The following is a 14,946-nucleotide window of genomic DNA, read 5'->3' on the forward strand; positions in this document are numbered from 1 at the left end:
TTGGAAATGACACCCGGGTGGAAAATGAATCAAACCTAATGTAAAGATGAGGCACACTGGAACCCTCCTGGCAAACAGTGCAGATGCATAAGTGAGAGTGTGTGTGTGTGTGTGTGTGTACATGGACACAGTTCAAGGGCACATTTCATAATGTGCCTTCATTATGCTGTCAGGTCCACCCCTTGTTCTTTCCTCTCTGGGTCACCTCTTGCTTTCCTTTTCAGTTGCAATTACAATCTCACACCAAGATTGACCTCTATCTCATCACCTTTAACCTAAAGACGTATCCCAGCTTGCCTCTGCGTCTCCCTCCTTTGCCATTTTGTGTCACGGGAATGACAGGATTCTGATATTCAAGAATCTATCAATGATTTTGACAAGCAATCACAACACTGATCAATGCAAATCACCTCGAATTATGTGTCTGAGAGGGAGCATAAATATTCATGAGGTTGGCAGGGGGTTATGTAATCAGGAAGTAAATGTGCTTCCATCTCAGTGAGTGTTACCATGTAATTACACGTTTACTCCAAAGACGGTTAGACTGGGATCAGAGCATGATCTGAGGAGCCAGTTGTTGTGATTGTGTGTAAAAGTTTCTATCAGGCGATGATAAACTCATGTCCATGAATCAGTTTCATCCACCATCGTCTCAACAACTTTCGTTCAGTGATATCCAGGGGCTGCATATGCCAGATCCACACACTCTATATCTAACTGTTCACGCACAATTAATCTTTATCGGTGAAACAGAAACAGAAATTACGTATTGTTGTCACATAATCAGGTAATGAGCCAGAAGCATCTTACCTGTGATAGTTTTTAAAATAGTTGACACTCTGGCGTTTGATGGACTCCTGCAGGACCTCTGACCTACTGCCGCAGAACTCCTCACCCACCTGCATCAACCTGGAAGAGAGGGTTTAAGGTTGAGGGAACACATGAAGATGAAAGAAGCAGATGGAAGGAGCAAGGGAAGAAAGACGACAAAGGGACTTATCGCTGGGGTAGTTATCTGATGCAGCACACAGTGAGGAGTGGACTCTTTGATGGTTGCCTGTTGAACCTTTAAAGACACTTTTTGCTTGATAAAACTTGGATCCTTTTCTATTTGTTGCTTCCCCAATTATTCTTAAGGATTGAGATTTATTGTGTGTGAAGACCACTGAAACCCGGTGCTAAATTTCTAAATGAATACATTAATGGAGCAATTATATTGAAATTTTATTTCAAAAAAAAAAAAAAAAAAAACTTTCACTCTGTATCATATGTACTTCTGCATAAATCTGTTGCTGCTGCTGTCAAAAATGTTCAAGTGATTTTCTAAATTTGTTGTTCACATTATTTTATCATTCAATAAAGAAAAATATCTCCAGGGATCCAAAACAGCCCTTCAGCATTAAGGCCTCTGGAGGATGACAGATGAGTGTGTTTGACTGACAGCAGAGCCAGCAGGGGCACAGAGACACGATGTAAACAGACTTGCTCTGGTAACTGTAACTTGTCAGTCAAGGGACAGATGATGTACTGTTAGCAGTATAAAAAAATTCATTTTTGACACTTTTAGGTAGCTGAGTAGCTGTTGGACTATATCATACTACTGCGAAGATTACATCACCTACAGTATAGAGATAACAACACAAACAATGGTTTCATTAGATCAGCAGAAAACAGAGAAACTTGGATTCAGAAGGAGTAAGGTCGTATGTTTCTGTTTAATGAGGAAAATAAGTGTAAGAATGTTGCCTTTCTTCACACTTGGATGTAGAGAATGTACACAGTGCCATATATGAATATATTGGCAATTGCTGGTTGATAATGGTGACTGTTGAAAAGACTACCGTTATAAATTATTTCTAAATAGTTTATAATCAGGCTATTAATTAGGTTGTAAATATCTTATAAATCATTAATAAACCTTATATATGAGTTATAACACAGTTACTGCATACTACTAATTTATCTTACTAATGAGTTACTGCCATTTATAACGGGAAGCCCTATTGTACATTGTACATGCTGAAAATGTCAAGGATACAGAATATTGCCAAAGCCTTAGTATATGACTAATTTGATATGTTAATTTGATGCCAAATTAGACTTTCTGACTATTTCTTTATTATTTCTGACTATTTCTGACACCTGTTAAATGCTGCTTAATGATTAGAAACACCTGATGAAGCTGACAGGTATAAATACTGACTGATGGAGAGGACAAACTCAGGTAAGTAAGCAATGAGACCTGAGGGTATAACAGTGCAGATAAATGTGGGCTCACTATTTGACAAGGTCACTGTTGCCTTTTTTATCTATTCTACTTACAAACCAGACTCCTGCCAACCACAAATTTGTTCCTTCCTATTTGGTGTCCATCAATGCAAAACAGCCTGGAATATCACATCATTATAAACAAGTTAATAAAATCAAAATGACATACTGATAGTACAATTTCAGTTTTGCATTACATGTAAACAAAGAAATGAGAACTTTCTTATTGGACAAGGAAGTGTGTGTGTTTGTGTGTAGGTGTGTTTGCATAATTTGAGTCTGTTAGTCTGTAAATTACTGAGCAAATGAGAGTTGTGAGAAACAAAGAGGGGGGAAAAAAAGCGAGACTGCATATGAAAGCAGATCAACCTAAGAGTGAGAAAAAAGAAAAAAGACAAAAAGGGGAAAGGGACAGTGATGGCAAAGATAATGAAGACCAATTAAATGAGACAAGGATGAGCTGGCTGTTCCAGCCCCGCGGCGTACCTGCTGATGACATCCAGTACCACTATGAAATCGTCGTATTTGAAGTTAGACATGTCTGTCCCCAGGATGTAGGCTTTCACTTTCAACTGGACATCCTGAGGAGAGAAATGAGAGGGACAGGGTGATTCACTTGTGATTGAGCAACTGAACTGAAGAAAAAACTAGGGGAAAATATATGAAAAGGAAAAACTAGGAACAGAGAAGGAGGCGGAAGAGAGAGAACACTATTTTTGCCAACCTGCCAGATCCGTGTCAGTCCATGCTCCAGCTTCTTCTTCACGTAGCTGCGGTCCACCACCGACTCGTCAGACTCTGCAGCTGCCGCGTCATCTTGGGGTATTCAAACAAACCACACAGGCGGATTAAAAACTAACAACAAGACTTGATGAAATTCCATTTCTCCTTATCCATTTTATTCATCTATTGTTTGACGCCGTCATTTCAGCATGACTGAAAGGAATTCATTTACGTATTTCAATGGAAATGTGCACAATGATGCGTGAGCAGACTGAATCAGAAACCCTACAAGACCCAAAAAGACTATTCTTATGACTGATAAGCAAGCAAATGAGAAATATCTCTTTGATAATGGTAAAATATGATTCCTCAGAAGTGTGGTGTAGTTGATCTGCAGATCTGACTTGCTTGAGCACTGTCAAAAGTCTGTCACTGTCAGTTTGACCGTGCAGGCAGGCTGAACTTTCGCTGTAAACTATAGCAGACTTTCCATACAGAAGTGGTTGTCAGTCCATACATATCTGACAAGAGGTCACAGAGTCCTTCAAGAGAGGAAAGACTAACAGCAACCTTGAACACAATAGGACAATACCGGATGCCACTTAAATAAGGTGTTACGGGTCTTGCTCACTGTCAGGCAGTCAGAATGAAACCAACACCTCCAGAGTGAATGTGGTGCCTCTTAAAAATCAGCTCACTGTCCTCTCTTTTGTCAGTGCGTTTTTTTTTCTTCTTCTCACAGATCAGATAGAATACCATGTGGTGCAGACACAGCAGAGGCCATAATATCATAGGAGCTGCAATACTTTTTCCTTGGCTGAAAATTGCTTCCATCAGTCTCAAGCTGCTTGCTCTGTTTGAAGTGGATCTCTAAAAAAGCCAACAGCCGTGAGCCTGCAAGTCGACTAGCAGGTGGTTGTCGATCCCACATTAAATTCCTTTAATGTATTGTGAACACAGAAAAACGGAGACTTGTCTTGGTCATGGATTATCTCATGAGTTAAATTGTCTGCCTTTTATTATTGAGAAAAAAATACAGAGGAAACCCTCTTTTAAAGCCATAATATATAACATCTCCACATTAAAACCAAAACAATACATATATATTTTGTCCCAAGTGTTTTGAAAACTCATTTATTCATTTATTCAAGTAAAGAGTATGTTTCCTGATAGTTGCTAATTGCTATAACTTCTGGGAAAACACAGGATACATAAGAGAGTGAGGAAGGAGGTGGGCGAACATGATTAAACATAATGTGTATAAAACCTTAATGGGTTATTATCTCATCTGTACAAGATTTCTGCCTGAGTCACATCGAGTAGATTTTCATCCGCAATAGTGGTTGTTTAACAATGAACAACTCCCATGATCCCACAGCTACTTCACAGCGTCATTACTTCCTGTCTTTTGTTACTGTTTTAATGTGAGAGAGACCTCTAGCAGCAGAACTTATATATTGTTTGCCTATAAAGTGAGAAACGGCAACAACTTAAACATACTTTTTTGAATTCGGAAAAGTCTTTACACACCTAAAATCCCTTGTTGCAGATATAATTTTCCTCCAGGAAGCTCACAAGACCTGCTGAGCAGAGGCGCCTGAGGGCTACATGGGTCTCACAAGTTTATCAGTCCACTTTTTCCTCCAAAGCTCAGGGTGTTGCTGTTCTCATCTGAAAGACTATATACCAACCGATTCTAAGATGGCAGATTTTTACTAGTCACTGGTAGTATTAACGCAGCCCCATTAACACTGTTGAACGTGCATGCTAAACTATGATTACCCCGACTTCTTCTGTAAGGTGTTTAATCTCATTACAGATCATATTTCCAATAATACCATTGTTGGAGGGGACCTTCTTATTGATCCATCCTCCACTGAATCTCCCCCATCTTAAAATCACTTGCTCTATTAAATAACCTGATAAATTCTTAGAGAATTCTTAGAGATACAGAATATTGATTTTATACTCTGTTCATCATAGTTATACATGGATAGATTACTTTCTTCTGGGCTCCAGACTCACATCCAATGTGTTACAATCAACATATCACAACACACTGGTCTCAGAACACATCCTTGTCTCAATTGTGTTTTTTTTTTTCTTCCCAGATGCTCCTATAGATTTAACCCCTTGTTGCTTTCACACCAAACACCTACAATACACCTATGACAACCAGAATCAGTGAATCCATTCAAACAAATGATAATGGAAAAGTGTCTGCTTTAACTTTATGGGAGACTTTTAAAGTTGTGATGAGTCCGGATTACAAAACGTTCTCAACGAAATATTGAAATTAAGATATGAATATAATCAAATTTGAGGCAAGCAGGTGAGCACTCTCTTGTGTAAACTGAAACAGAAACATTTCGAACTGAGTGATAAAGCAGACAGATTGCTCTCACAACAGCTTAAGGGCTTGCAGTCTGAAAGAGCAAGCTGCAGGATCTGTTCCATCTCTGGGCATATTGTTACAGATCCTAAACAAAATAAATGATAGGTTTCTGGAATATTATTCACAGTTATATTCCTCTAAGTCCCCAGCCACAGACTCCAAATTTGCAGATTTTCTCAATTCTATTAAAATGCCAACTCTCAGCACTGATGCCAGGGATGAACTAGATGCTGCATTCACTCTCTAAGCAATCAAATCGGCACAAAATTCTTTCCCTAATGAAAAAGCTCCTGGACCCAATGGTTTTGGGACAGAATTTTATAAAACATATGCAGATGCAATAGCTCCACTGCTTCTACGGATGATTAGATGCTCTGTGGACAACAGAATCTTTCATGGCTCATTGTGTGAAGCAAATATATGTCTTATATTAAAAAAATAGAGACAAATCTGATCCGGTCTCCTATAGGCCCTTAAATTTGTTGAACAATGACCAAGAGATATTTGCCAAGGTCCTAGCTGGTCGACTGAAGAAACATATTGGTTCGCTCATTTACCCTGATCAGGCAAGGTTTATTCCTGACAGATATCTATTCTGTTATTCTGTTGTTATTTCTTTTGATCCTCATCAAGCTTTCGATCAAGTGGAATGAATTATTTGTTTACTGTTCTTGAATACTTTGAAATTGGTGAGAAATTCATGGCTCTGTTGAAAATGCTCTGTGTGTGTCCAAGATCAGCAGTCTTAACTAGTTGGGGGGATCCGACAGGGATGCTGTCGCTTACATATGCTTTTTAATTTAGCACTTCAGCCTTTGGCTATTTCTATCAGGATGAATCCTCAGATTGCAGGAATTAGGCTAGGTGCTACTGAATCCTTTATTGGTCTGTACGTGGTCTTAACTCTCTTCAGTATCCAGACTTCTCTTCCCCCTCATGTGCATCTTATAAAAAACTTTGGCAAACTATCAGGTTTCACTATTAGCTGGTCCAAAAGTCTTTTGATGCCGCTTACAGATGACTGAAACTCAAATTATCTCAACACCCTGCCCTTTGAGATTTGTGTGGATGATTGAGGGCCAGAGGTGTGTACATTTGATGAAACCATCTTTGTCAGCTATTTATTTTCCAAACTTGATTCAGCACCAAAACACAGGGAAAAAGATTTTGTCCAAAATATTTCATTTAGGATTCTTAAACAAACCAAGCGGGTACTTGAGGCTACAGATACCTTGCCATACACTTGCCATTTTGTAATAATCATAATTTCATTCCAGGTCAAACTGATGCTGTTTTTCCACAGTTGGGCAGAAAAGGGCCTGTCAATAATCAAGGACTTTTACCTTGACGAGCATCTCTCTTTTTTTAACCAGCTAAGAGATAAATTCATTCTCCCTCACAGTCACATTTTCAATTACTAAGAGAAGAAAATTTATCAGTCTGTGTGGTCTATGCTGACATCTTACAGTACTTACACAGCATGTCTTCTATGAATGCACGTCACTAGCTCCCATCTCCTCACTCATTATGTCACAATTTGTCACTCTCTTCAAGGTGAACATCTCAAAGAAGCATGGAGAAGGAAAATTGGCTCTCAAATACCTCCTAGGCTCCGGGAGAAATGGTTAAGTACTGATTCAATTCATCAGTTATGCACCGAATACAAAGGTCAAGCTGAATAAGATTTACCCTCCCTCTCCCCTACATGTGACAAATCTATATCAGAGGATGGGACTTTAGCTCACCTCTTGTGGTCTTGCCCTAAATTTCAGAAATTCTGGGAGTAGATATTTCAATGGTACAGTGTAATACTAGCAAATCAAGTAGCCCCCGAGTGTAACTTTATTATTCTGGCCTGTTCTGAAAATTGCTCACAACCTGGCTCTTAGGTTTGGCATAGTGATACCTAAGAGGGTTAAATTGAGGGAATGGAAGTTTTCATCCCCTCCTTCTTATTAAAGATGGCTCAATGATATGACTTCCTGTCTACGTCTGGAGGAGATATGATACTTTTGTCTAGCTGTAATTTGAAATTTGCAAAGATCTGGGGACCCTTTGTTGATCACATTAGGCTACAGGGTGTTTAACTACTGTATAATCTTTTCATGTTTGTGTCTGGAGTACTATTGAGTACCCTGTACTTGCTTGGACTGGCTACATCTAATGGACCTTATGTGTATTTCTGCTTATTTGCTGTCGGTCACTCCTGGTGATCGAATTTGGTTTCCTGTAGCTCCTGAACTATGCTGGTTTTTTGTGGCATTAACACTGGGTAATACCCATCCTGCTAATTTATTATAAGGCAATATTCATTCATTCATTTTCTGTAACCGCTTATTCCGTAAGGGTCGCGAGCTGCTGGAGCCTATCCCAGCTGACATTGGGCGGGGTACACCCTGGACAAGTCGCCAGTTCATCGCAGGGCTATAATGCAATATATTTTCGCCTTTTTTTTGGGAGTAGAGTGGACTTAGGGTCTCTGTTTTTGTTTTGTTTTTATATTTTGTATATTGAAGTCGCTGCAAGAAGGTCTTGAGTTCGATCCCCCGGCTTGCCAGGGCAGGGCCTTTCTGTACAGAGTTTGCATGTTCTCCCTGTGTCTGCATGGGTTCTGTCCGTGTTCTCCGGCTTCCTCCCACAGTCCAAAGACATGCATGCTAGGTTAATTGGTGGTTCTAAATTGCCCATAGGTGTGAATGTGAGTGGAATAAGCGGTTACAGAAAATGAATGAATGAATGAATGAATGAATGAAGTCGTTGGGAGGTGTGAAAGCTTCTATCCTGGCTCTCTCTGTAGACAGGAAGGCCTTCCTACACACAGCAGCACTCTGAAAACTACCTGAATCAGTGCAGTGCAGTATATAACACCCCAAATTACAAGTTAATATACATAATCACAACTGTTTTTAAGCAGCAGAGAAACAGATTACTTTGATCATGGCTAAAATTCTGCTGCAGCATCCATTATTAGTGTTCTTCTTCACTCCAGGTTAAAAAGACATTCTCTTCAAGTACTGGACAAGAATGTATATTTAAAGGCAAACAAAACAAATCGGTGAATCCATCTCCGTGCACAAATCACAAATAGATGATTAATGAGAAAGACATTCAGACAAGAATCTCCAACCCTCAGTCTAAGAGCACTGAAGAAAACATAAATATGTCAGTGACAGAATATGTGTGGATCTCGTTGTGTTCAAGATCACACACTGCCCTTCATTAACCATTAAACCAGATGATGGTTAGACACATTAGTCAAGGGAAAACAAGGGAGACAGGCATGAATCATAGGTAATGTTTTTCTTATTTTGCAGCAGTGAGATGGTTGAAAGACCTAAAGCTTTAAACACACAAACACATAATTTAACTCAGCTTGACGCAAACATCTCCAAGCTGTAGTCAAAACAGAGGCAGTGTAGACGGGAACCTGCTGGGCGAGGCATTCTTCTTCTGAGCAAGAGAATAAATATACACCATCTATACACGCATTTCAGAGAAAAAAGAAAAAAGGGTACTCAATAGTAAAACTTTATATCAAATATATCCCTCTTTGATGCAGGAACCATGACAGTGAGGGTGTTCTCATAATGACACACAAGAAAAAAAAGTACACCCATTAAAAACCCCACACGATGAGCATAATCAATTACCTAAATACAATGACAGCGAGTGAGGGAAACAGTGGGAACAGTTGAACAAGTTATTAAGTGCTTGGTGCTTAATAACTTGTGAAACAGTTCCACATATTATTAAGCACCAAAAAGGAAAAAAACACTATTAAAAGGGACCTTGAGAGGTTAAAAGACACAAAAAACCTACACCAAAGAACACGAGAAGCGCTGTGTTCGTGTTCAGCGGGGATCAGTGCACTCAGATTAATCAAAGCTCCTCAGAAACCTGTGAGTCAGTGAAGGGATTACTTTATGGTGATACAGACAAAAAAAAAAGAACAAAAAGAGAACAGAACCTAGCTGTAGAAAGCAGCAGGGTGCTCAGCTGTGACACAAACATATAGGAGGGTAATCCTGGGAATTACACAATGACACCATTCGCACCACGCTCACATAACAGGCTGCTATCACTGTTGTTTAAATTTGCACAGTACAGTTAGAGTCACCGTGTGCCGTACAGGTGACAGATAAACTGAATAAACTGATGAAACTATGTCCAGAGGTTTGAGGTGTCCTGTCAACAGTTTTACAGACTTCTCCTTTATAAGGACAACTTTAGGGGAAATTGCTTTTTGGGCTATAGGAGATTTTTTTCTCTAAATACAGAGTGACCACAGGGAAAAATTGGAAGCGAGGCTGAGTGGCAATGCCCTTTCTAGTTCAATTATACATTCATGACATATATCACCAACTGAACTGTTGACGGTTGTGTTGCATTGTGGGTTATGTAGGTGCCATGTTTTGACAAGTAGTTTAGCCTAGTATTAAGTTCAATTTAAACATTTAAATGAGTGAGAAAAACTGTTGATCATGTGATTAAACCATCTGTTTCCAAAACAAGTTGACTTGTTTCAAACATTTTCTAGAATTGCGGACAAGGAAATTGGATTTTCATAACAACAGATCAAATTTAAATTCTGACCAGCAAAAATATTTCTGCACCAAACCATACCGTGAAGGTTTATCTTCTCCCACAAACTGATTGCAATCATCACACTCCGAAATGTGACAGTGAGTGATACACCTCATGCTTTTCCACAGTGTCTGGATTTCTAAGAAATATATGATGTTCTGATTCATCTCAGGTTCCCACCTTCACTGGGATCGTGTTCATAACACGTTTTAAAGCCCTTTCCATCCTTCCATATTACCTCCACAGCCACTACTGCCATGTTGTAGCGATTACTAGCCATGATTTCTAATGATGAAACTGAGGCAGGGTTTAATCAAACATGCATGAGGATTTCACAGGACGGTTCAAACTGACGGTTTTCAAACACTGCCCTTAAGAGCCCAATAACATTGGCTGTAATTTGAGTCATTCATAAGGCAGAACTGATGAATACACATGCATCATTCACTAAAAGACAAAAGAACAGAGGACTTGGCAGACATCGTGACACAGTAACTTGACATATCTGGGTTTCATTTAATGAGCACAAGGACTCATTAGTGAGGTGAGTGAGGGGGTGTGAGGAGGTTTTTTTTTTTTTTGTAAAAGACAAAGTGAAACAGTGCTAGTGAAAAGTGAGAGCCCTGACAAAGGTGAGAGATTTGTGACTGATCACCCGAGGACACAAAACTGAGAGCATCTGGGGTGCCAGAAAGAGGATGACTGCATCAATTGACAAAGAAAGAGGAGTACAAACTAGTAATTGTAAGAAGTGTAATTCGATTAAAAATGAGAATTCCCTTGTCTATAGAAACTTGGAAATTAAGTAGAAGCTAAAACACAAAAGCCCTACAGAAGCAAGAAATTGCTGACTCAAATTCAAAATTAAGACTAGATTCCTTTACAGCAGGGATTTTCCAAGTCTAACACTAATGGTCCCCCTCAGGCAAAATCAAGACACCGACTGTCAGTAATATAAGAGTGTAAGGGGAGGTTCACACCTCAAGATCAGGTTCCTGAATTGAGCTAATAATGTGAGGATGATACAATGCCAACTGATCTGGTTTGTATTCACAAAGGTAAAATTCAAACGGTCCAAATATTATAAACACAAGTGACGTGGTGGACATGTTGTTCAATTATTGGGCATACAGTCATTGAATAAGAGGCAACAAACCGCCCAATTTCTACCTAGATATCGTACTTTATAGAGCACCATTAGGTTCCATTTGTGTTGATCTGGACCACACCTATGAACATCTTGTAAGACAGTGGTTTTAAATAATTTAACAATGCACACATTTCTGTCTTTGTCGTGAGTCCAGTTTTGTCATCTGCCAGTCAACGTTTTGGTAGCATAGGCGCTACTAGTTCCACCAGAGATAACTTTCAAAATATATATATATTTAGGGATTTTTATGCCTTTACTTTACAGGACACCTGAAGATATTACAGGAAATGGGGAGAGAGAGTGTGGGAATGACACGCAGTAAAGAACTGTAGGCAGGAGTTGAACCCACGGCTGCTAAAGAGGACTCACAACCTCAGTACATGGGGCAAACGCTCTACCAACTGAGCTACCAGGCTACTGAGAAGATGCTTTTTCATCAATGAAATGACACATACAGTAGTACACACCAGACATGAACTGCTCCAGACATCATTAACAGCAGTCCAAGAGCGCTCATTTGAGATTTCAGAAAGTCCTGCATTCACAGTAACCCAAACAAACTGCACCAAGGGGGTAAACTAGGATTAAACAAGGCTGGTGTGAACCCACCCCAAGAAGCATGTTGATGGGACATTCTGAGTCTTAGAAATGTCAAATTAATACTGACTGTTCAACATGAAAAAAGTTATGTTAATGGATTTTATCACTCCTATTATTATTCTTTGTCTTAGTTGGACAATCATGCTTTACAACTACAGTTCCCATAATGCTCTGGGGGATGTAAACAGAAAGATGTTGCTATGGATTCAGTGAGTTAGGTGTGGGCTACAATTTGAACGGTCCTTTTTTGTCTGCTTTTTAATATTTTGGAAAACTGGCACCATTAATGTACGATGAATTACCTTTTTTTCTATTTGTAATGTGCCCAGGGTGTGAAGACAAGATCGAGTTATAATGAGCATCTTTTTTTCTCTCTCTTTTTTAAGTGGTGGACATTGGAGATAATGATATCCTCTGAAAGTCCAAGTCACACCGAATCTAAAAATGTGAGAGTCATGTCTGTGTGCTCAGATTTGACTAAATTATGCCACAGAGAAGCGGTTCAATTTTTTCACTCCAATTGCAGGAAACGGGTGCAAAGGGTTTCAAAGTACCTTTGTTGCCTCCATGAGCTGTGTGACAAAGTCGCTGCTGCAACTTTTGAACACACTGGTAGCCAAACTGCAAAACTAACTTCTAAATCTTTTCAGTCCTTTTCCCCTCATGTACCATTTTTGCCTCACATCTTTTACTATGCACCCTCCTTTGAACTCTTCTGCCTCAGTTTGAAAAACCCCTGCTTTACAGAAACTCACTGTAACTGGCTAAAATCTCATAGTGACAACCTAGGCTTCTAATGAAGGCACCAAAGTAGAAGAAAAAACATGAATGATACATAAGTACATATAATAATGCTTAATGGGAGATTTCTGATTCCATAACTTTTTTCTTCCACGTAACAAAGAATTCTCTCGCTCTCTTTTTCCACCAATTTTTTAATGGCCTATATCCCCATTTACTCCCCCCTACTCTGCAGTGGTTGTCAGTACAGTTCATGTCACTGCCAACTCCCACTGTTGACCTGGTGATGGTGTTGACAGCCTCCCCAGGTTAACTTAGAAGGCCTAATGATGATTAAATAGTGTTACTGCAGAGAAGGAGGAAAAGATAAATAATAGGGAAAGCCAACCTTTGCCAATCCGTAGGTGGTTACCATTGTTTGACCTTTGGTGGCATTGTGGGTAACATAGTTCTCGGTGATTCACAGGACAAACACCTACAGGGACCTTAACTCCCTGCTGTTTTTACGCTATGAGTAATAAAAGAGCGGCAGGTGCATAACTTTGGATAAATCTAAAGTTTTGGAAAATAAATGTCAAAGCATGGCTTGTAGTTTCAGAGTGTTAAACAGAGATACACTGATCCACTTTTTATCGTTCCAATACAATTCCAATATCTGGATTTGGACATCTGCTGATATCAGTACTATACCAATACCAATGCTCATTATTATTATTATTATTATTATTATCGCTACATGTAAGATTGCATGAGGTGGAACTGAACTTGATCCAGTCAGTTTTTGCCATCTGGACAGCTTGTTCAGTTTGCGTAATGTAACTTCTGTACTGGCTTGTGTGGGGCACTGTAGGGTTGTATGCTGCGAGACAGCCCTCATTTCCCATGATGCATTACTGATAGTTAGTCATCTTAGGTTCCAAAATGCAGTCATGTGTTAGTAATGAGTTCAGAATGTGTTTGTTCAGAACACGGTAGCTGTTAGTTTGTCGGTGTCTGTTATTTTTGTGCTGGTTTATTGCAACATGGGTGAGATAGTACATTTCTCTACTTCAGCTGTGGTCAAGCTAGAACTTGGAAGGTGTTTTCTGTGTGTTATATGCTCAGACATAAAAACGGCTGCTTATCTTTCATACAATTTGGCATTATTGGCCAGTAGTACTGCACCACATTTAATAAATCTTACTCAATTTACAGGGTTTATGTTCCATCACACTTTATACCTAATACATTTTTTATTTAATTATTCAGTGATCATTCCGAGGAGTTTAAGCATAATAAATTCTGTTTTATTAATTCACATGCACACCTTAATGTGCTGAAGGGCGTGTGAATCAATGCAATAACTGTATATACATGATCTATAAGCAGGTTGAAAATACTGAGAAAAAAGCTAAGACTGGTTCTACGTCATGTTGGCTCATGAATAAAAAAGTATGATGAAATGGGTCAATTAAATATGTAGAGGGAGAGGTCAGTAAACCATAAGTTATTTCACATAGCATGCTTCCCTGGTTAGTTTATATTCTGTTACCGGTGAACATTAATGAGGTGTGAAGGCCAACTGTCACCCTGACTGCTGAAAACAGATTGTTTTCTTCATCACAGCACAGCGGACAACCTCAGCGCACTTCTGTATTAGTCTATATGCTTCATGCTTATGCTCTGTATGAACATTACAGATAACACAGACAAAAAACCGTCCGTGGTTATTTACTCTCTCTCACACAGAGCAATCTCTGTGCCTGACAGCCATCAATGGTGATCAAACACGACAGGGTGTGTGCTACAAGAGCAAATCTCTTTTGTCAGGAGGGTATATGACCCTGGCCCATTTCACTTCCTGAAGCAACCTTTCCTTTCATCAAGTGGCGAGATTAATTACTGAAACATTACACTGACCGGCTCAATATATCAAGTGGCCGCAACCCTAAATTCAATGGGATGGTCTCTTTTTCCTTTCTCAATCAAAGGAGATGTGAGATTGTGAGTGTGTGTGACAGAAAGAGGGAGGAGAGAGTGATATTCATTGGGCCTGACTGTAAAGACTCTGAAGGCCTCGTGTGAGAGATGGGGGGTCACTGCAGAATACTCTTCGACAAATGAGGCAAAGCCTGTATGGTAAATCACTACCCTGAGGGACTCCCTCACACACACACACACTAGGATTAAGAGAGAAAGGTGAGAGGCAGGACAAAGCCAGGGCCGGGGACACCTTTACACAGAGGACAGAGGTGACAGCCAATCAAATAGTGAGATGATAGATGAGCCTCATGAAAGGGAATGTGGTGGATGTCCTTTCCCCCGTGAGGAGGATGGCATCAAATAAAGGATCGTGAGGACTTAGCATGTCACCAGCCATTCAGGACATCCGTGTGTCCTCATCCATTCCCCTAATGAATTCTGCACTGTAGAGGAAATGAAAATGAGCGATCTTTCGATACTCAGCAGGAAAGTACCAGCTAATGTGACATTTCTGCATTACAGC

General features: G+C 39.6%; 1 protein-coding gene across 2 annotated transcripts in view; it reads right to left on the bottom strand.

The window, feature by feature from the left end:
* The window catches only part of vps50 (VPS50 EARP/GARPII complex subunit), a 138,848-nt gene that overhangs the window by 56,814 nt on the left and 67,088 nt on the right, over positions 1 to 14,946 (bottom strand). For both annotated transcript variants that reach the window (XM_084739153.1, XM_084739154.1), the window contains exons 14-16: positions 2,993 to 3,084; positions 2,755 to 2,849; positions 811 to 909 (exon numbers count right to left, since the gene is read on the bottom strand). In XM_084739153.1, the coding sequence (XP_084595279.1) occupies positions 811 to 909; positions 2,755 to 2,849; positions 2,993 to 3,084 (286 nt within the window). The remainder of the gene's footprint in view (positions 1 to 810; positions 910 to 2,754; positions 2,850 to 2,992; positions 3,085 to 14,946) is intronic.

Source organism: Lutjanus erythropterus, chromosome 16 (assembly GCF_056507025.1).
Source record: "Lutjanus erythropterus isolate fLutEry1 chromosome 16, fLutEry1.hap2, whole genome shotgun sequence".
NCBI lineage: Eukaryota > Metazoa > Chordata > Actinopteri > Lutjaniformes > Lutjanidae > Lutjanus > Lutjanus erythropterus.